General features: G+C 41.2%; 2 protein-coding genes across 2 annotated transcripts; both read left to right on the top strand.

Moving 5' to 3' along the window:
- Positions 1 to 12,661: 12,661 nt before the first annotated feature.
- Positions 12,662 to 14,457, top strand: LOC121787937 (cytochrome P450 71AU50-like). Its single transcript, XM_042186781.1, has 2 exons — positions 12,662 to 13,638; positions 13,747 to 14,457. The coding sequence occupies exons 1-2, from the start codon at positions 12,766 to 12,768 to the stop codon at positions 14,362 to 14,364; spliced, it is 1,491 nt and encodes a 496-aa protein (XP_042042715.1). The 5' UTR covers positions 12,662 to 12,765; the 3' UTR covers positions 14,365 to 14,457.
- A 4,126-nt stretch (positions 14,458 to 18,583) lies between these two features.
- On the top strand, positions 18,584 to 20,509 carry LOC121785750 (cytochrome P450 71AU50-like). The gene is made up of 2 exons (XM_042184171.1): positions 18,584 to 19,551; positions 19,689 to 20,509. Exons 1-2 carry the CDS (start codon positions 18,676 to 18,678, stop codon positions 20,304 to 20,306), a joined length of 1,494 nt encoding a protein of 497 aa, XP_042040105.1. The 5' UTR covers positions 18,584 to 18,675; the 3' UTR covers positions 20,307 to 20,509.
- The last annotated feature ends 2,962 nt before the right edge of the window (positions 20,510 to 23,471 follow it).

The raw sequence follows: 23,471 nt of genomic DNA, 5'->3' as shown, positions 1-23,471 counted from the left end.
GTACTCCTGTGGCCATGCACCACGTAAAGTATAGGTCGGCGGTCGTCAGGGCGTTGTTGGCAGTGCCCATCAAGTTGTAGCTAACAAAAGTTTGGGCGAATCGCAGGACCCGATTTTCTATATGGTGTGCCTTCGAAAAACTTGTTTTAAATTGACCCACTCTTGAGTGAGTCAAGAACTCCCACGCACCTTGTGCCTGAAATCCTGGCGTCAACTTCGGCGGACCAACCATTCTGTCGTTCCACAGGCCCTCATCATCTTCTGTTCTCGTTAGCAAGCCCATCCGCAGCGTCCACTCCCGGATACTCATCCTATGTTCTTCATTAAAAAGCCTGAAAGCTATGGAATCCGCATCCAAATCGGCGGTGGATTTGAACCGGAAGGTGGAAAAGAATTCACGGGCCGCGTCGACTGGAACTTCGAAAGTGCTGTGCTTTAGTAACCAATCAAAACCGATTGCATCTATATACCCCCTGAACTCATCGTTAGAGCTAATATGTTTGAGTTCCGCCGGGTGGTACATTTTTCCGGACTTCGCCACCTTTCCCTCAGCACTCTTTTCCTTGTATATGGCCACTCGTTTTGGATCGTCAAATCTTCTCATATCGTCTAGCAGCTCGTTTGTAATCCAAATCTCCGTCGGCTCAAAGTTCAGTACATCCTCGTCTTGCTCCTCCTCTGAATCACTGGACCTGGCAGGATTCTCGGGCTCTGTGGCGTATGGTACCTTGGCGGGTGGAGGAAGTGGAGATTCAGTAGATTTCCCCCTCTCCTTCTCGGTCGAGGAGGAAGCAATTTGTTTCCCTTTCCTCTTCTTAGCCCTCGCGCGGCGCCCCTCTTCGTCACTCTCCCTTCCACTCGGCCTGGGGGAGTCTTCCTGCGCAGACACGGCTGTCGCTAGGTCCAGCGTATCCTTTTCCTTTTGTTGGGCAGATACGTCAATGTCATCAAGAATACTCCGACGTGTCCGTCTCCTTGTTTCCCTTAGATTAAGCTGCGAATCGGCCTCCTCAGAGACCTCAGTTAAATCCACTATCATGTTGAGTCCTGCATCGACAGTTTCTTGAGCACCCTCAGAATCGAGTGCTCCACTTTCCTCTGCTAACAATGGGGTTGCCCCCGTGATATAAACAGGGGTTTCTAACCCCGTAAGATTTCCTTCAGGTTGGGCTTCAGTGCCCACAGATTTTTCGGGAGTCCTTCCCGCATCAACATCTTCCTCAGTAAATTGGGCTTCATCGCCCCCAACTACGTCTAGGGTTTCCTTTTCTACATCCTTCTCAGAATTTAGGGCTTCTCCGCCCACTTGAACATCATCATCATCAACAACGGCATCCCTCTCAACAGACGCCTCCAGAACAGGGGTTTCCCCCTCAACCCTACCAACAGTAATAGCGGTGTCTTCAACTACCGCAACAAGATCATCTACCCCCCCAACAACACTCTCCACCAAATTCACAGCAGAAATATCAAGGTTTACTCCCTCTGAAACACCATCACCTCCAAACTTTAAAACAGGGGATTCCTTCTGAGAATCAGAACCTAACCTGGGTTCACTTACGGCCAATAACGTCAGTCCCGCGGCCAGATCTGTCTCTACTTCGCGAATCTCCGCAATGGGTGATCCTGGAACGTCGGGCACTGCATCGTCCTCCGGCCTGGTGGCGGTTTCTGGGACTGTGTCCTGGGCAGAGGTGGTTTCTTCTGGAATAATGGTAGCAGCCTCCGGCGCGGTTTCTCGACAACCTCCGGTTGTGTCACGGTGGTTGTTGGAACGGCTGGCATGGGTTGTCCCATTGCAAACATCGCGAACGCTTGCATCGCTTTATCGGCCCCTCCGAACTTCTGAAATAGTTCATTCATGAACTCCGCCGCACTCTTCTCGGCGGATCCAGAAGCGCTGCTGGTTCCTTGTTGGTTATCCATGGTATTCTGCAGAAAATTTTGAAAAGAACTTGGGCGAAATTTTCAGATTAGGGTTAGAGAGAGATTGAAATTTTGGGTTTTTGATTTGGGAGAGAGAATATTTGGAGAGAGAATGAGTAATGAAAAAAATAAAAAGGCCAAAACCGATCATAGTGTAGGCATTGGAGAGGACAGTTTCCTTTTGCAGGCGGGTGCAGGTGGTGACGCTAGCGACCGTACGCCTCCCCATAAAGTGCTCTTTGAAATCCGGACCGGTGCCAACTCCCTCCAAAACTCTTTTACCCCACAATTCCTTGCTCAAGTAAATTCCTTCTGCCAAAACACACTAAAAGAAAACATCAAACTAAAAAAAAACAAATATGAAACGCCAAACTCCCCGGGTCTAGGATATGACAGCATCAAAAACATTCCCGATGGGTCTGGTGTTTCGAAAATATTTTTGGAAGAATAAAATTTTTTTATTTGTTTGGATTTTTCTTGATTTAAAGAAAGCAATTAAATATTTACAAAATTGTTGTCAAGTGTTCTCAAAATATCCTGGATCAGGGTATGGTCAAATTTTTAATTACTAGACCAGGAGATATTTTAAAAACACTTCCTTCCTAGACTGGTTAGGTGATATCAAAGAGTGCGCGTAGTGGCACTTCGTCCACTACACACAACTCTGAGCTATCCCTAAAGACCTTTATCCTATGTCCATTGACAAGAAAAGGTATGGAATTTGGTGCACTTCCCTGGATTTCAACTGCTCCGTTTGCTCGAAGTCCCATGATGATGTAAGGCCCAATCCATTTAGACTTTAACTTTCCAGGCATCAACTTGAGCTTGGATTGAAACAAAAGGACTTTCTGTCCTACCCTGAGTTCCTTGACCCGGAGATTTTTATCATGCCAAAGCTTAGTTTTTTCCTTATACCACATGGCAGATTCATAAGACTCAAGCCGTAACTCTTCCAGTTCCTGGAGCTGCATCTTCCTCTCTTCTTCACAAGCCTGCGGATTCATGTTGATCTCTTTGACCGCCCAGTATGCTCTGTGTTCGATTCCCACGGGTAAGTGGCACATTTTTCCGAATACCAACCTATATGGTGACATACCAATAGGTGTCTTATAAGCTGTCCTATAAGCCCATAATGCATCATCCAGTCTCTTACTCTAATCCTTCCTAGACGGGTTCACCGTTTTTTCGAGAATGGCCTTTATCTCCCTATTTGATATTTCTGCCTGGCCGTTGGACTGAGGATGATAAGGTGTAGACAACCTATGGTAGACTCCGTATTTCTTCATGAGAGCCTCTATTGTACGGTTCTTAAAATGGGTTCCTTGGTCTGAGATGACAGCCCTAGGGATCCCGTACCTGTTGAAAATGTTAGACCGCAGAAATTTGGCTACTTCCACAGCTTCGCAGGAGGTCGTAGCTTTTGCCTCTATCCATTTCGAAACGTAGTCCACCGCCACAAGTATGTATGTATTCCCATATGAAGATGGAAATGGACCCATAAAGTCCATACCCCAAACATCGAAAATCTCACAAACAATCACCGGAACTTGTGGCATTTCGTCCCTTCTAGAAATTCCTCCAATCTGCTGACACCTTTCGCAATTCTGGCAGAATTCGAATGCATCCTTATGTAATGTAGGCCAGTAGAAACCACTGTCTAGAACCTTCCTTGCAGTCTTCCTAGGTCCAAAGTGACCCCCACAAGCTAAAGCATGGCAATGATTCAGCACATCCCTTTGCTCCCACTCCGGAATGCATCTCCTAATTACCTGGTCAGCTCCCATTTTCCACAAATACGGATCGTCCCAAAAGTAGTATTTGGCTTCACTTTTTAATTTCATCTTCTGGGCCCGGGAAATTTCGTCGGAACTGGGCACTTCTCTAGTGACCAAGTAATTTGCTAGATCAGCGAACCATGGCTCTGCATTCGCCTGGCATTTCCTTTTTTCAGCATCTCCTGGACCTGTTGCTGCCATTACTTCTTCCCAATTGATAGGTCTAGGAGAATCGTTAAAATAATAAAGGTGTTCTTCCGGGAACGCATCAGGTATTGCTTCATCCGTCTCACCTTGGTAAATGCGACTCAGGTGATCAGCCACCTTGTTCTCCGTCCCCTTCTTGTCTCTGACTTCCCAGTTAAACTCCTGTAACAGTAACACCCATCGGATCAACCTTGGCTTAGACTCCTTCTTTGCCAGTAAGTACTTTATCGCAGCGTGATCTGTGAAGACTATCACCCTCGACCCGAGCAGATATGGTCGAAATTTTTCAAAAGAGTACACGACTGCCAACATTTCCTTCTCCGTGGTGTCGTAATTTTTCTGGGCTTGATTTAGCGTTTTTGACGCATAGAAAATCACGTAACTTTTTCCATCAACTCTTTGACCTAGCACCGCCCCTACTGCATAGTCACTCGCATCGCACATGATTTCAAACGGCAAACTCCAATCAGGTGCTCTGATGATGGGGGCAGATACTAGTCTATCCTTCAGCAGCTGAAAAGCCTTAATGCACCCCTCATTAAAAACAAACTCAACATCGTTATGCAACAGATGAGTGAGTGGCTGAGCAATTTTGGCAAAATCCTTTATAAATCTCCTGTAGAATCCTGCGTGACCTAGGAATCCCCTCACTTCCTTTTGATTTGTCGGGTGGGGCAGTTTTGATATCACGTCCACTTTTGCTTGGTCCACCTGTATGCCCCTTTCTGATACTACATGCCCCAGGACAATTCCTTCAGGGACCATGAAGTGGCATTTCTCGAAATTCAAAACCAAGTGCTTCTCTTGACATCTTCTCAGCACTACATCCAAGCTCGCCAGACATGAATCAAATGAATCCCCGTATACAGTGAAGTCGTCCATAAAGATCTCGATGCAATCTTCCAGCAGGTCTGAGAAAATACTCATCATACATCGTTGAAAAGTGCCTGGTGCATTGCAAAGGCCAAACGGCATTCTCCGATATGCATACGTTCCGAACGGACACGTGAAAGTTGTCTTCTCCTGGTCCTCGGGGTCCACGTAAATTTGGAAATACCCACTATATCCGTCCAAGAAACAGAAATATTGCTTGCCTGCTAATCTCTCCAGCATCTGGTCAATGAACGGAAGGGGAAAATGGTCTTTCTTGGTTGCCTCATTCAATTTTCTGTAGTCAATGCACATCCTCCAACCGGTGACTAGCCTGGTCGGTACCAACTCATTCTTGTCGTTCTTGACAACCTGGATTCCCGACTTTTTGGGTACCATGTGTACTGGGCTAACCCATTCACTGTCTGGTATGGAATAAATGATTCCTAGGGATAACAACTTCAATACCTCCTTCAATACCTCTTCCCTCATATTGGGATTCAATTTGCGTTGAGGGTCTCTGCAGGGTTTCGCTCCTTCATTTAATCGAATGTGATGCATGCACAGATCAGGGCTAATCCCTACCAAGTCAGAAAGTGTCCAACCAATAGCGTTCTTGTTCCTTCGGATGACTTTCAGCAGCTCCTCTTCCTGTTCCTTGATCAAGTTGCTGTTGATAATCACCGGAAAAGTCTCATTCGCCTCAAGGTAAGCATACTTTAGGCCTGGCGGAAGTGTTTTCAACTCCTTCTTGGGAACATCTTTTTCCTGGGGCAGGGGGTTCTTTTCTGCTGCTCCAGTCGTCATCCCCTTAGTCGATCCAGGAAGATCTTCCTTGCTTGCCCCATAAAGTGTCTCCCTCGATCTGGCTAGCTCGGGCTTGGTGCAAAATTCCAGAATTGCTTCTGCTAGCTCTTCATCTGACAACTTGCTCGTATTCATTGCTTGGCACCAACTGGCCACCTCCCTATCAACAGCATGACTCATCTCTGAGTTCTCAATCTGTCCCTGCATTAATTCAGTCTCGAGGTATTCCTGGACCAAGGGGTTAATGATATCTACAGAATGCATATTTTCAACATCAAGTGGCTTCTTCATTGCCTCATCTATGCTGAATGTATATTTATCCCCATTGTAATCGAGACAGATAGTACCATCAAAGACATCAATGATAGTCTTAGCAGTTCGCAGGAAAGGTCTCCCCAATAATACTCCGCCAGACTCTACAGACTCATTATCGCTCATCTTAATCACATGGAAGTCAGCCGGGTACAGGAAGTCGTGTACCTTGACTATTACGTTCTCGAGCACTCCTTCAGGGCAGATGCATGACCTGTCCGCCAATTGGATCACAACCTTCGTATCCACCATACCTACTCCCACTAACCTCTTGTATATGGACAGGGGTAACACATTTATGGATGCTCCCAAGTCACACATAGCATGCTCAATTTTTACATCGCCGATGGAAATAGGCAAGGTGAACATACCTGGGTCATTGCATTTCGAAGGCATCCTCCGCTTCTGAATTACCGCGGACACATTCTCGCCTATCAAGATTTTTCCACTAGGTCTAGCCTTCCCAGCTATAAACTCTTTGATGAACTTGCTGAAAACTGGCATTTTCAAAGCCTGTAAGAAGGGTAGATTTATCTCCAGTTTCCCGAAAATATCCATAAGATCCACTGGCTCATCCTTCTTTTTCTTTGTCTCTCCTCGGTTTGGGAAAGGTTTTGGTCGTTTCCCGGTTCCGGAACATTCACCTGCTGAAGATTCATCGACTCTTTTTTTCTCTACCAATTCCGGTTCTGGATCTAGGAAAAATGGTTCGATTGTCCTGGGCAGCCGTTTCTCTAAATCTCCTGCCTGAAGTTCATCTCTAACTGCAGGGTTGCTTTCAACCGAGTTTCTTGATTCAGTGGTTTTTTCCTCTGTTTCCTTATCCTTAATGGGGGTCGTGACCTCTCTGTACCTCATGACCGGCCCTTCGTACTCCTTCCCAGATCTCAGCGTGATCTGGCTAATATTGGCTTTGTCAGGTGGTCTTACCGATGCAGGAATCTTGCCCTCGTTTCCCCGCATATCACTCAAGGAAGTAGCTATTTGAGACAACTGTTTGGCCAACATATCCATTGCCGCCTTCTGTTCTTGCTGCGCATCCTGAAGCTTGTGGACCACATCATTGTTTGACTGTAAATTGTTCTGAATGTGCTGCTGGGAACTAACGAGGTCGTGAACCATCTCATCAAGGTTCCTTGGTCTAGAGCTTGGCTGACTAGGGCCTGGCCCTATATTTTGGTTTGTTCCACTTCCTTGGCCTGGGCGAATGTGCCCTTGACCTCCTGGATTGTTGTTGAAATTACTTCCTTGACCTGGGTAAGGTGCTTGGAAATTCCTTTGATGTGGTGGTACATAAGAATTCCCTTGATAATTTTGATTCTTGTTTCCCCAGGTCGAGTGATCTCCTTGATTACGGTTGTTCCAATTTCCTTGCCCCTCATGATTTCTCCAGTTACCCTGCCTCTCGGGCTGCGGTGCGGACTGTATACTCAGTTGGGGTGCTGGCTGGCTTTGCTCGTTTTCAGACCATCTAAAGTTCGGGTGATTCCTCCAGGGTGCATCTCTTTGTCTTCCTTGGTTCCAACTTCCATCAGGATTCCAACTTCCCATCGCGTTCGCCTGGGCCTGGTAATCACCTTCCTGAGGTCCGTAATATTGCTGGAGTTGATTATCTACTGGACCTAACAACTTAGCCGTTTCCTTTGGTGCGGCTGTATTAGTTTTTCCGATAGTATTCAGCAAGGCTTTCTCCAGCCTATCAATCCTTGCTTCAACTTTGTCATCCTCCTGCTCCCTCAATGCATTCACAGAGCCTCTTCTCACAGCATTCCTCGTACTGTCATACGCCTTCTTGGCGTCGATTAATCTTCCCAAAATCTCTCTTGCCTCACTTCCTCTCTTTCTTGTAAAATTCCCCCCGCTCGAGGAGTTCATCAAATCCTTAGACTCGGGAGTTGCCCCTTCATAAAACAGAGAGTAGGTCTCTGCCTCTATCATCCGATGATTCGGGCATGCGTCCAGCAGTCCCTTGAACCTTGACCAGTATTGGCTCAATGACTCATCGTAACCCTGCTTGCATTCCACTATCTCCTTCTTCAGAGCGTTCGTCTTGTTGGATGGAAAGAAGTAATCTAGGAACTCCAATTTAAAGTCCCTCCAGGTGCGGATAGAATCCGGGGGTAATCTCAACAACCATGTATTTGCCTCCCCCTTTAGAGTGAAAGGAATCGCGCGCAAGCGATAGTCCTCCTCTGTCGCATCATTAGGCCTCTTTTGAATGCCACATAACTTGCTAAACTCGTTCAAAAACTCGTACGGGCATTCACTCCTTCGCCCAGAAAATGTTGGCAAGACACCTAACACATTCGTTTTGATCTTAATAGATCTCTGACGTGGGTTCATCACTATTGCGTGTGCTGGTTCTCCATCGAGATGAGCCGTTAGTGACCCTATTTCTGGATCTGGGTCCGCTACGTGTGCCATCTCAACTTCCTCTTCCTCCCCTGTTTCTGACTCTGTTTCCGATTCTGGTGGGGACTCCGGATCTGTTCGTCCTGAAGATTCCCAGGATTCGTCACTCAAAAACTCAGTCGGGAACGGATCTCCCGTCGTGAACCCTGATCTGGTAGTCACGGTGGAGGCTGTATCCTTGATCTTCCAAACGAACTGACCGTATTTCCAACCAGACGAGTTACTCCGGTGGAAGCTCCTGCTCATGTACTACAAAGAAAACGGAAAGAAAAAGTAAATTAAAATTATTCACACCAAAAACTCTAGGCACTAACACAAAGTACGCCATCCATCCCCGGCAACGGCGCCATTTGAAACGAGGATTTTTTTTTATCGCGTGTGCACAGAAATAGATCACTGCAAGCGCTTGGTCAAGACACCACGCTCCTTAAATCCACTAGAGCACAAGGTCTAGGAACTTAAGAGAACATAAAGTGCTTGGTCGTTGGACACACATCGACTCCCCTTCAAAAAAAAATATAAATCCCTCAACCCGAATACTATGAATTAGTATAGGGAAGTGGGGTCGATCCCACAGAGATGGACTCGCAAAGTAGTGCTCAGAGACTTTGGACAGACAAATGGCTGCTGCCACGCAACAAAAGGGTTGAGAATTTTAAACTAACTCTAGACCTAGGCAGAAAATGTAAATGCTAGACCTAGGACATGTTAAACTTGTAAATTCAGACTTCGACAACAAGAAACATAACCACTTCCTAGACAGTGTAAACAACTACCTAATCTAGCTAAACAGAATATGACTGAAAGTGGGGACCATAATTCCAAAAATGGCAAGTACGGAAAGAACTGCAGATTAACAAACTCTGACGCTAGCTCGCAGCAAAATGCATCCTCTCAACCAAATTAAACTTGCAGATGAACAAAACAGAGCAAAAAGCGAGATTCGAACAGAATATAGAGATTTGGTCGTCGTTATCTTGCTGCAACTCGGAAACACATCAGATCTGCGTACACTAGACGGAATGAAAGAAAAACACGTAAACTAAGCATGAAAATCAGATCGAAACTACTCAGATTCACGTCAGAATACTTGATCCACTCCGGATCCAAGACATCCGAACCCAACAACCAACAAATCCAGCAAATCCAACCAAAATTCTTCCACAATCCAACTCCAATCTCCCAGATCTGACCATTAACCTACAATAACTCAGTAAACAGCTGCGAAACGCATCCAACTTAGACAATTTAAAAACTCCAAAATCTCAATAAGCGAAACGATCAAACCAGAAATCAACACAATCGCCATAACGGAAAATCAAACTTGCATTTAAACCAGAAACTATTCGGTGAAAACAGCGAACCGAGCTTCGAACAACGAAGCTCGGCAGAGTAAGTAAAATGCGGAAAGCGGAAAATAAATTGTTTCTTCGCTCCTAACAAGAGCGGTGTTACACCATATCGGAAGCTAAGATGAAACCCGAACGTGCGAACTGAGATCTCCTCAAAACTAGTATCAAGTGTGTGTGTGGGAAAGTGAACTAAGCAACAGGCTGTGGTGAGGTCTCCCCCGGGAAGATCCCTCCAGCTTGCATGCTTCTGCCTTTTATAGATGCGGACATAGCCCTTGAGTCTTCGTAGAAATCCCTATTCTACCCTTCAACTCTGGAGCTTCCTCCGTCGAGCAATTCTCTTCATAATCGTTCACTAAATCGCCAGTTCCTCGACCTTGTGATTTTTTGGTCTTCTTTCCTGGACCTGGCGAATTCCTTCACACACCTGGCTTAAAACGTGCGTTAGTCCTAGTAAAATCACGAATTAAATCCCTAGACCCATGCATGAAATTAGCCTTATCACCCAGCTTCCCATTTTAAACTATAATCTGATCCTCATTCATCCAGATTCCATATATAAATTTGTGTTCCAGTACCATCTGCTCCAAAGATACCCACTTTTTCACCAATAAGATATTTATCAAATGGGGAATATATTTTAATGATCTTCAAGTACAACTTAGTCGCATCCTGAATGATCTATGAAAATTCTTCTCGGAATCAACCATTTTTTCTTGCAAAATGTTGCCCATTTTCTAAGCAAACACATATCAGCACGCCATATACACATTGCTGCATTTCTAATAGGGGCAATTTGATCTTCCAAAGCAATCAATGCATCTCGAACACACATAGTCAGAACATTATTCAAGCATCTAGCATGGAAAAAATCAGAACAAACTATCTATTAGTGCTAATTTTTTCCATGCTAGATGCTTGAATAATATTCTGACTATGTGTGTTCGAGATGCATTGATTGCTTTGGAAGATCAAATTGCCCCTATTAGAAATGCAGCAATGTGTATATGGCGTGCTGATATGTGTTTGCTTAGAAAATGAGCAACATTTTGCAAGAAAAAAGGGTTGATCCCAAGGTAAGAGAACTACGTGGGCTTTGATTCCTCAATAAAATTGTGGATACGTAGGCAACTCAACTTAAATTTGAAAAGTTTAACTTTGAAAGTTTAAGTTGATCTCAAGCCCTTTTCAATTTTTCCTTTTTCCCCCCCATTTCATGTTTTTTTATATACCTTCCGAGTCCGACGAGGCGACGACACTTGTAAATTATATTACATTGTTGTATGTTGTTGTATTGTATACTTATGTATTGTAAATTGTAATGTATCGTTGTCCGTTACAACTCAAAATCAATAAAATTTATTTCATTTTCTCCTTATTCGTCTTATTTGTGCTTGAATTATGTATTGTCTTGTTCCGATTTGTTGTATAAAGCCAAATTTCAAATTTTAAAAAAAAATAATTGAACTGCGAAACCGCCGGTTCGAAAACCGGAACCGCCAAAACCGCCGGAAAACCGGCGGTTCCGAACCGGAACCGTGAAATAGCCTCACGGTCCGGTTCCGGTTCCGCCTCCGCCAAAACCGGAACCGGCGGTTCCGAACCGGAACCGCCGGTTTTCGAACCGTGGGCAACACTAATTGTTGATACACTGATGGAGATTATGGAATCCAGACAAGCAGGATTCGAATTCGACCGTCGCCATGTGAAGGCCATTCTCATCGTAATAATACTGTCTTTCGTTTAATAATACTATTAGTATGCATATTATTTAAATATCCACGTTTTATTTTATTTTTTTATAAGGATATGATTGTGGGCGAGACAGATACTTCATCAACAGCACTCGAGTGGGCAATGTCGGAACTGGTGAAACATCCAGCAGTAATGAAGAAACTCCAGCAAGAACTGGAGTCAGTGGTTGGATTGAATCAAATGGTTGAAGAATCTCATCTCGACAAACTCAAATACTTGGACTGTGTGGTGAAGGAAGCCCTGCATCTCCATCACATGGGCCCCCTCCTAATTCCTCATGAATCCATGGAGGACTGTGAGCTCGGAGGATTCCACGTGCCTAAAAAAGCAAGAGTGATGGTGAACGTGTGGGCTATTGGGAGGGATCCCGATGTTTGGGCTAACCCTGACTCATTTGCACCAGAGAGGTTCGTTGGTAGCGAGATAGACCTGAGAGGCCACAATTTTGAACTGATACCATATGGTGCTGGCAGGCGGGGTTGCCCTAGGATGTAGTTAGGATTGACGGTGGTAAAACTGGTGCTTGCGCCATTAGTGCATAGATTTGATTGGGAGCTTCCAAATGGGGGATGAAGGAGAGTGACGTAGACATGACTGACAAATTTGGTTTGGTTAATGGTAGAGTAGATATTGAAATTTGATGTTACTATTGATAGTTTCTACTTTCTATCATGTGTTATGAAACAAAAGGTTAATGATATATACAAATATATTTATGACCGTGTAATTATTTTGATGGTTTTTTTATATATTGCTCCTTCCGTACACCAATATTAGGAAAGTTTTGATTCGACATGAATTTGAAGAAATGTAATAGAAAGTTGGTTGAAAATATTTGTGGAATGTGGGTCCTATTTTTAAAACTAATTATGTAAGTGAGATAAAATTAGTAGAATGTGGTGTCCATTACCAAAAATAGTAAAAAATAAATTAGAAGTTTATTGATGGATGGACGAAAATGAGAAATGAGAAATTTATTGTTGATGAAAATGATAAAATGAGAAGTTATTGATGGATTTACTCCAATGCGATAAATAATGGTTTTCTAGAAAAGGAAGAATTAAATCTGTTAATTAATGACATTCTATTAGATCATCGTGAATCGAAGAACTTCGACATATACCGAATAGAAGAATTCCTCACCACAATTTTCTTATCTTCAACTAAATTGAATGGACATGCCACTTGTATTTGCCGTATACACCTTATAATCACATGGGTGGACCATCATTTTAACGCACGTTTATATGATAGTAACATTTTCATTTCAACACATGACACTACACTAGAAAAAAGAAAGTGTGACTACTTCACCGATCACCAAAAGAGAGCTCAAATTAAGTTGAAAAATGGCCTTGATTTGGCTAGTTTTATCACCGATCGTGTTCATCTATTTCCTTCAACAGCTTCTCGGGCCGAGAAATAAGAAGAGGCTGCTGCCTCCCGGCCCGAAAGGCCTTCCCATTCTAGGCCATTTCCACCTGCTGGGGAAGAACCCTCACCGTGATTTGTACAGCCTGGCCCGAAAACACGGCCCGATCATGGGCTTGCGTTTCGGCTTCGTCCCAACCGTCGTCGTGTCGTCTCCCGCTGCAGCCGAGCTCATTCTAAAGACACACGACCTCATCTTCGCCAGCAGGCCTCCCAACGAGGTTGCCGCATGCATACTCTACGATGGGAGAGACTTGGCTTTCGGGCGGTACGGCCCGTACTGGCGCCACATGCGAAAACTCTGCACCTTGAAGCTGCTGAGCAATGCGAAGATCAGCCAGTTCCAGCCCATGAGATGGGCCGAGCTCGGGCTGCTCGTTACTTCTCTTAAACGGGCCGCTGAGAGGCGGGAAGCCGTGGATCTCAGCGTCCGGGTTACTGTCCTCAACGCTGACATGAATTTGTTGATGTTGTTTGGGAAGAAATATTCAACTATGGAGGAGAAAGGGTTCAAAGATGTGATCAGAGAGTCTATGGAGATTGTTGGAAAATTCAATCTGGCTGACTATTTTCCGTATATTGGCGTGCTTAATCTTCAGGGATTACATGGCAAGATGAAGCGGTTGAGCAAGATTTTTGACGGGATTTTGGAAGAAATAATCGATGATCACGTGAAGATGAAGAGGCAGAAGGAGCATACTGCAGACATTGTTGATACAATGATGGAGATTATGGAATCCGATCAAGCAGGATTCGAATTTGACCGTCGCCATGTCAAGGCGGTTCTCCTCGTAATAATCTTCTCTTTCTTTAAATAGTACTCAGCTATGAAGGAACGAAGGCAGTATGCGTTATATTGAGAAACTAAATATCCACATTTAATTTCTTTTTTTTTCAAGGATATGATCGTAGCAGGGATGGATACGGCGTCAACATCACTCGAGTGGGCAATGTCGGAACTGATGAAACATCCGGCAGTAACGAGAAAACTCCAGCAGGAACTGGAATCAGTGGTTGGATTGGATCAAATGGTGGAAGAATCACATCTCGACAAACTAGAGTACTTGGACTGCGTGGTCAAGGAATCCATGCGTCTCCATCCCGTGGCGCCCCTCTTAGTCCCTCACGAGTCCATGGAGGATTGCGAGGTCGGAGGGTTCCACGTGCCTAAAAAAGCAAGAGTTATAGTGAACGTGTGGGCTATCGGGAGGGATCCCGATGTTTGGGCTAATCCCGACTCTTTTACACCAGAGAGGTTCATTGGTAGCGAGATTGACCTGAGAGGCAACCATTTCGAATTGCTACCATTTGGTGCAGGAAGGCGGGGCTGCCCCGGGATACAATTGGGACTTACTGTGGTGAAATTGGTGCTGGCGCAGTTGGTGCATTGCTTTGATTGGGAGCTTCCCGATGGTATGACAGCGACTGAAGTTGACATGACAGAGAATTTTGGCGCGGTTACTGCTAGAGCTAAGCCTCTCGTGGCTGTACCAACTTGTCGTTTGCATAAATATTGAAATTGGATGTTATAATTGCTAGCTTTGAGCATGTACTACTAATTGATGAGAAATGGCAGCAACGAGAGATGTTTTGTGCCTTGTCTATTTTAATTTCTTGGTGGGGCAAAGGCTTGTTTGGCGTGGGTGCTCTTTATTTTTTCTGTTGTAGGGGCTTACATGAGATATTTTTAATCAGTGCATCGGTAACGAGTTAAAGGAAGGTATCGGATCACTCGGAGGGGCGCTGTCTTCGGCACCCACATTGCTAGAGAGTTGAGGTGGGGCACCGGGTTCGGGTAGGGCAGGGGACAACGCAGTGGCGGATCCAGGAATTTTCATTTGGGGGTGCGACAAACAATTATGATTTTTTAATTATTAAAAATGCGAAGATGTGCATCAGAAGAAAATCGAAAAGATAAAAACAAAGAGAATTAAAATCCTTTTGAATATTTTAAAAATATATATAATGATAAAGATATAAGAAAATGGGTCAATTTTTTTAGAAATAGGAAATGATTGGTTTTAAATGCAATAGAAAAAACTATAAAGAAAAAAAATATGTATAAAATACATAAGTTCGAAAAATAGAAAAATAAAGATAGATAACTTAAATAAGTTTCTATATTCGAAAGCATTTTTGAATATTTAAAAAAGAGAGAAAAGTATAAATATGAGAAATGTAATAGTACTACTATTTGCATAAATAAAAGTGGAAAGAAGTGAAGAACATAAAAGATGAGAAGGCGCCACTAATAAGCTTCGAACCCTTTGTGTAGATAATATTATCGGTATACATAGAGTATACCGATAATATTTGGGGTACAGCTGTACCCCTTTGTTCCACTGGGACGACGGAGAGAGGAAGGTCTACACAAAATTGATTGACTTTGTTTATTTTATAAATGTATAAATTTCGATGAAAAATTGAATGATTTTTTTAATAAAGTATTTATCCTAAAATAGCTATAGGGTAGAGAGGTCTACACAAAATCAAATCTTATTACATTTAATCAAATATATTATTTTACTAATTATCACAATCACAAATAGATATAAGGTAGAGTGTGCCGTGTGTGTATTTATGTATAGTATATGTATTTTGTGTAAAGTGTGTGCGAGTATGTATGTTGTGTATAGTGTGTGAACAAAATTTTCAAATTCAATTTCATATCAATTAGTATTTAATTTTTTCAATCATAGGATTTGGAATTCAATTCCTTCCAATTCAATTTCATAGATTTCCAATTCTGTGTACCAAATGAAGCCTCAATATAATATTATCCACGTTCATAAAATAATGACTATGATATCATAGTTTGTGTTAATTATATTAGTAAGTGATGCGTTTCACATTTTAATAAAATAAATTAAATTATCTTTAATTTATCTTTGATGCAAAGATTGAATATCATATTAAAATATTTTATAGAAAATAACCTCGATACTCCCTTCGTCCCACGGTAATTGTCACTTTTATTGTTGGCACGGGTTTTAAGAAATGTAAAAAAAAATTGATTAGAAAAGTTAGTGGAATGGAGACCAACTTTTTTATATTGATTTTATAATAAAATGTGAGTAAAGTGAGTTAGTGGAATGCATGACCTACTTATTATTTATGCTAAAAATAAAGTGTGACAATTATTATAAGACGAACCAAAATAAAAAGAGTGACAATTATTATGGGACGGAGGGAGTAATATTTATGCATAAACGGAGAGTGAAAAGATAAAGACAATCTAGTAATTTATTCCACTATCTTGGTTTAATTTTCAAAGTTGTTAGTCTAACTAGCAACTTTTAATTTGTGGGTTAATTTTCTTTGCTGAAACATGGGCATCAAGACAATTTTTTCCATTCCATAAAAATAACATGGCTATGAGCATCATATGCATGATTAAAACTTGTAATTTGCTCAAGCATAGCTATTAAGGAGTATGTTGATGAAGAATTGGATGCACTTCATTAGAAAAAAAAAATACTAATAGAAAAAAAAATTTACTAATAGAAGTTAACTATTTTTGTTGTACCAACTAAAATGAAAAGAGTTTTTATTTTTATTGAGGGATGTAGAATGTATTAGTTGGAACAAAACTTGCGTAGACGCGTGCTTTGATGCACACTAATAATTGGCATTACGTATGAGAGTTAGAATATTATTTAAATCATTAATTAGGAAATTAACTAGATGTAATTAGGGTTGTTAAATGCATATTTTCTGTGGTGTGCACGTAATACAGACCACATAGGACTATTTTGGAGCATTAATATATTTTATTTTTGACAAATTTCTCTTTTACTCCAACCATCTTTTCAATCTTCCCCCCTAATACAAAATTTTTGTATTAAAACTTTAATTGCATTACAGTTATGCAAATTATTACTCATGATTACACCTATAAGTTGTTATATTTCCAATTAATTTTAATTTTAGATCACGAGATCAATTGTCCATCTCGGTTGCATAATCCGTTTTAATTTTGCAAGATAAATAATCTAGCATACAAAAATGAAAATCTGACAATACTTTTAAATTTTGCTAATAAAAATGTTACAAATATATAGTATGTGTAATTTATGGTACGCTTGATAAAAAAAAACATAGGGGGCATTAAATTGGGCTAATAGCATATTAATAAGAACAAAACTTGTGTAGGCGCGCGCGCGCTTCCCTTAATTATCATTAAGTAGACGTAAAATATTAAAAGCGTAAGTTTAATTAGGACAACTAATTGTTTATTAGGGTAATTAATTGGATAAATATCATGTTTAATTAGGACAACTAATTGTTTATTAATCGAAGAATATCACACCTAGAAATTACTCATTATTTTATAGTTATTTTAATTTTAATATTAGATCACCAGATCAATTATCTGTCTCAGTTAAAAGTATAAGAATATACATGATAAATAATTTAGCACGCAAAATAAAAAATTTGACATAACATAAAATATTTACAATTTTTTAATTATATTGAAGTAAAAATTTAAAGAGAGTGAAACTAAGCCGTTTGGTTTGTTGTTCTATATCTAAAATCAATCATAGATCCTCTAATCTTATAGACCACATTTATCAAGGACCAGACAAACCACTCATCAACTAACTCTTTAAATATTTAATTAGTTTTCTCAACTTTTATATTATCAATATTATTATTTTTCAACCAATCATATCATTATATATCATTATTATATTGTTTTCAATGATATTGATGATCTTGGATAAGATTGAAAAAAAAATATTGAAATCCCGAAATACTGAAACACCATATTTATTGTGAAGAAAATACAAATTTTTTGGTATGACAGCGATATCAATTTTTCTATACTTGGTATTAGTGGCAAAGCCACGTTGGGGCCAGGGGGCCCCGATCCCTCATCAATTTGTCAATCAACTATATATAATATATGTAAACTACAATGAAAGTATATTATCTCCAGCATAGTTGATATGTGGATTAGTCTTGAAACCCCGCAATAGCAAGTTTGATTCTCAGCGGCGTCATAATGCTAGTCCTTTTTCTCTATTCTAATGTATTTTTACACCAATAATTATATTAATTTTAAATTTTTGTCACTTCATAATCGAAAATTTGTTTCCATCTATACAATTCTTACATAAAAATTGAAAAGATATTAAATAAAAATTATTTCGAGCTTCCGACATTACCGACATCGAATGAACCCTATAACTATTAACAGTGACTTGGGCCCCCGTCATAAAAATCCTGGCTTCGCCACTGCTTGGAATACCACATACATGGTACATGTCGAAAATCGATATACCACAATAACGGTACTATAATTGTATCGAAAATTTATCACACCGAATTTTTGTTATACCAGATTGTGGTATAACAAAAAATTTGTATGGTATCAGTATGATATTTTGTCATATCATAGTTTTCGATACAACATGCGGCATAGGGTTCTCGACCCACCCGAATGATACCGCATATTTATAACAATTATAAATACTTGTCATAAAAATAACTAAAATATTGTCCAGTTGAAATATTATTTTCAATAATACTATAATTACTATTAATAAAAATAATTAAAATGTTAATCCAATTAAACTAATTAATTATTTAAAAATGAAATATACCTTAAATTTGTAATAAAAAAATTCAAAAAAGTCAAACATATAAAATTATAAAGTACCACAATTTAAATATTTCTTTATTACTACATCATTTAGGTTATCCTCACACTCACACGTTAAATATGCCACCACTAACAATTAACAACCCACACAGACACACACAATACATATATCAAATTACAATACACCAAACTTCATCATATTAACAACTTATTCACTAGGAAAATGGCATTGTTATGGGCGGTTTTATCAGCCATCCTACTTGTCTATCTCCTCCGGCAACTACTCGGCCAGAAAAACCGGAAAAAACTGCCTCCAGGCCCGAGAGGCCTTCCCATATTAGGCCATTTCCACCTCCTTGGCAAGCATCCCCATGTCAATTTGCGCAATCTAGCCCGAAAGCACGGCCCGGTCATGGGGCTTCGCCTCGGCCCTGTGTCCGCTGTCATCGTGTCGTCCCCGGCCGCGGCCGAGCTCGTCCTCAAGACCCACGACCTCGTCTTCGCGAGCCGGCCCCCTCACGACGCCGCGCGCCAGCTAAGCTATGAGCAGAGGAACCTCGTGTTCGGGCCGTACGGGCCGTACTGGCGCAACATGCGGAAACTCTGCACGTTTCAGCTGCTGAGCGGTTTCAAGATCAACCAATTTTCTTCCATGAGAAGGGCCGAGGTCGGGCTTCTTGTTGGCTCCCTGAAGCGGGCCGCTGAGGGGGGAGAGAGCGTCGATCTCAGCGCGGCGATCTCGGCCGTCAACGGCGACATGAACTGCTTGATGATTTTCGGAAGGAAGTATTCCGACGGGGATTTTGATGAGGAGGGGTTCAGAGCTCTGTTCATGGAGACGGTGGCGGTGGCGGCTCAGTTCAATCTCGCGGACTTCTTCCCCTACGTCGGGAGTCTTGATCTGCAAGGGCTGAATCGGAGGATGAAGCGGTTGAGCAAGGCGTTTGATGGATTCTTGGAGAGAATCATCGACGATCACGTGGCGAAGAGGGGGGAGGAGGAGCGGAGCGAGGACTTCGTTGATACGATGATGGCGATCATGGAGTCCGGGGAAGCTGGGTTTGAATTCGACCGACGCCATATTAAGGCCGTGCTACTGGTCTGTCCTATGTTACTTGAGTCTTTCTTTTAGGCACGGGATTTTAAGAAAGTTTGTTTTTATTGAGTTAATGGAAAAAGAGTAAGTACGAGGATAAAATAAAAAATTAGTTACTCAAATAATGTGATGTAATGCAGGATTTACTCATAGCAGGAACGGATACGTCTGCGGCTGTAATAGAATGGGCGATGTCGGAACTGATGAGACATCCAACAGTGATGAAGAAACTCCAGCAAGAACTTGAATCGGTCGTGGGATTGGATCAAATGGTTGAAGAATCGCATATCGACAAACTCAAATACCTGGACTGCGTGGTCAAGGAAGTCATGCGTCTCCATCCTGTGGTGACCCTCTTACTCCCTCGCGAATCCATGGAAGACTGTGAGCTCCATGGTTTCTACATACCCAAGAAATCAAGAGTTATCGTGAACGCGTGGGCTATAGGAAGGGATCCTGATGTTTGGGCTGATCCAGACTCTTTTACACCTGAGAGGTTCATTGATAGCGATATAGACCTGAGAGGCCGCCATTTCGAGCTCATACCATTTGGTTCGGGTAGGAGGGGCTGCCCGGGGCTGCAACTAGGTCTGACGGTGGTGAAACTGGTGGTGGCGCAATTGGTGCATTGCTTTGATTGGGAGCTTCCAAATGGTATGAAGCCTAGTGAAATAGACATGTCTAAGCACTTCGGTTTGGTGACGGCTAGAGTTAAGCATCTCATGGCCATTCCTAGTTATCGACTACATATGTCTTGAATTTCTTTTGAATCGTATCTTATGTTATTTTATTTAGGGATATATCTTACGGCTGCTAGTATAATAAATTATTATGTCGAAATAAAAATGGTGTGTATTGTAGAATTAAGAATGTAATCGAATTTAGCCAGTTATCGTAATTTTGGTGTATTTGTATTAATCGAGTATTAGCGGAATAAAAGTATCAAAATTCAAAGATCGAATCGAATACAAATTATTTGAACAGCTTATAAGCCTAACATAGATAATGAAGTGGGATGTGTTGTTTTTACTTAAAAAAAGAAATTGAACATTGAAATAATTTTAAAAGAAATATCAATCACTTACTCCATCCATTCCCTAAAAATAGAAAGTTTTGAAACGACATGGTTTTAATATAAAATTGGTAAAGTAAGAGAGATAAAAAGAAAAATATGTCAGTGAAAAATGGGTCTCAACTTATTAGAGTGAAAGAAATTTCCTTAAAATATTCAACCATGCGTCTCCATCCCGTGGCGCCCTTCTTAATTAGTTCCTCACCAATCCATGGAGGGTTGCGAGGTTGGAGGATTCCATGTGCCTAAAAAAGCAAGAGTTATCGTGAACGTGTGGGCTATCAGAAGGGATCCCGATGTTTAGGCTAACATGGACTCTTTTATACCAGAGAGGTCCATTGGTAGCGAGATAGACCTGAGAGGCCACCAACATTTGGCAGAGAAACTGGTGCATTGCTTTGATTGGGAGCTTCCTGATGCGATGTGATAAATAGTGAGAAATGTGAGCAATGAGTGATGTTGTGTGCCTTGTCTCTTTAATTAAGTGCTTGATGCTCTAGTTTCATGGCTCGTTTCTTGGTGTGTATGGGGATTGTTTGGCGTGGGTGCTCTTTATTTTTTCTTGTGTGGGGGCTTACATTTTTCTTTTTTTTCTTTTTTATTTTTGTGTAGGGGCTTACATATGAGGTTCTCACTTTTCTAATCAATTAGTAGATGCTAAAAACTAGCAATAATAACACGAAATTTCAATACTTATGCAAACTACAAGTGGGTACAATCACAAGAGGCTTTAGCTCTAGCAGTAAGTACTCCAAGTTCTCAGTCATGTCCATATCACTCCCTTCAATCCATATGGATCCCTCTCGATAGCCCACTAACTGCCAACGAACTCTGAGAAATAATTCAAAGAAAATACTGATTCATGCTTGTTATACATTTAATCTTACATATCTAGAACACATTTAATTGTACGTATAGCAAATTAAATCCTAAAACATGCATTCAATATGTCTATCGATGTCTCAAATACTTTGGAACTGTATGCAACCCTGATACAGACCAAACAGGAGAACTCAGCCCAAAAGACTAGCCTGTTAGGAGAGATAGTCCATTTAGTCTATATAAGACACATCATTTGTTCACAGCCGATGTGGTAATTGAGTCCGTAACATTCGACCCTCCTTTAAGGGCCAACGTCCTCGATGTGGGAATTGAGTCCGTAACATTCGACCCTCCTTTAAGGGTCAACGTCCTCGTTGGTCACGGCTGGTTCTTTGCCAGGCCACCACTCCGTGGGCCACCACTCTGAGTTGTCGTTGGTCACGGCCACGTTGGTCACGGCGGATTCTTTGCCCGGCCACCACTCCGAGCGGTCCCAAACGCACTTGTTGGTCACGGCGAGTTCGTTGCCCGGCCACCACTCCGAGCCGTTTGGGCTCTCAATGAAAGCACCAATTGATACAGACCAAACAGGAGAACTCATCCCAAAAGACTAGCCTATTAGGAGAGAGAGCTCATTTAGTCTATATACCCCACATCAGTTGTTCTCACAACTAATGTGGAAATTGAGTCCGTAACAAACCCCCTTACTCATTCTCTCTAAAATAATTGAGTATGTTCACCTTAATTTGCCCCATACACCATACTAATCAACATATCACTTGGTATTTATCAAAATAGTAGGCGTAATATATTAATTCACTGACAATAATATGTAACTAATTAGTCTGTTTTCCCACGCACGTTTGGTTGGTTTTATCAGTGGTTTGTAAATCCATTTCTATGCAACATCACCACATTTGTAATTGTCTCATCTTTATGTGTAACGTCACATTCGCCTGCAACATCACTACATCAGTTGTTCTCACAACTAATGTGGAAATTGAGTCCGTAACAAACCCCCTTACTCATTCTCTCTAAAATAATTGAGTATGTTCACCTTAATTTGCCCCATACACCATACTAATCAACATATCACTTGGTATTTATCAAAATAGTAGGCGTAATATATTAATTCACTGACAATAATATGTAACTAATTAGTCTGTTTTCCCACGCACGTTTGGTTGGTTTTATCAGTGGTTTGTAAATCCATTTCTATGCAACATCACAACATTTATAATTGTCTCATCTTTATGTGTAACGTCACATTCGCCTGCAACATCACTACATCAGTTGTTCTCACAACTAATGTGGAAATTGAGTCCGTAACAAACCCCCTTACTCATTCTCTCTAAAATAATTGAGTATGTTCACCTTAATTTGCCCCATACACCATACTAATCAACATATCACTTGGTATTTATCAAAATAGTAGGCGTAATATATTAATTCACTGACAATAATATGTAACTAATTAGTCTGTTTTCCCACGCACGTTTGGTTGGTTTTATCAGTGGTTTGTAAATCCATTTCTATGCAACATCACCACATTTGTAATTGTCTCATCTTTATGTGTAACGTCACATTCGCCGTATGCCCACCATATAATCAATATATCACATGTGTAACCATCCGAAATATTATAATATTATTTATCTCCATAAAATAATACTCCCTCTATTCCCAAAGAATATGCACTTTTGGGTCGACACAAGTTTTAATGTAAAATAAGTGAAGTAAGAGAGAGGTAGAGAGAAAAAGTAAATAAAATATTGTTAGTGGAGAATGAGTCTCATCTCATTAGAGAGAAAAGACTTTGTAAAATTAGAAAGTGCATATTCTTGTGGGACGGACTAAAAATGAAAGAGTGCATATTCTTGAGGGACGTGGGGAGTATCTCATTTATGATTTCGAGATGTTTATGTTAAAATTTTATTTACCTTTTTCTATCTTAAGTACATAACATAAATCTCACACTCCTACATAGGTCCTTCACGATATGATGGAATATGACAGAGTATGAATGGAA

Source organism: Salvia splendens, chromosome 22, assembly GCF_004379255.2.
Source record: "Salvia splendens isolate huo1 chromosome 22, SspV2, whole genome shotgun sequence".
Classification (NCBI taxonomy): domain Eukaryota; kingdom Viridiplantae; phylum Streptophyta; class Magnoliopsida; order Lamiales; family Lamiaceae; genus Salvia; species Salvia splendens.
The sequence above is the reverse complement of the archived record's forward strand: the minus strand, read 5'-3'. Positions and strand labels throughout refer to the sequence as shown.

Coding starts and splice junctions, on each gene's coding strand:
- LOC121787937 (XM_042186781.1), top strand. CDS start 12,766: ATGGCCTTGATTTGGCTAGTTTTATCACCGATCGTGTTCATCTATTTC. Junction 13,639..13,746: donor ATGTCAAGGCGGTTCTCCTC/GTAATAATCTTC, acceptor TTTTTTTTCAAG/GATATGATCGTAGCAGGGAT.
- LOC121785750 (XM_042184171.1), top strand. CDS start 18,676: ATGGCATTGTTATGGGCGGTTTTATCAGCCATCCTACTTGTCTATCTC. Junction 19,552..19,688: donor ATATTAAGGCCGTGCTACTG/GTCTGTCCTATG, acceptor GATGTAATGCAG/GATTTACTCATAGCAGGAAC.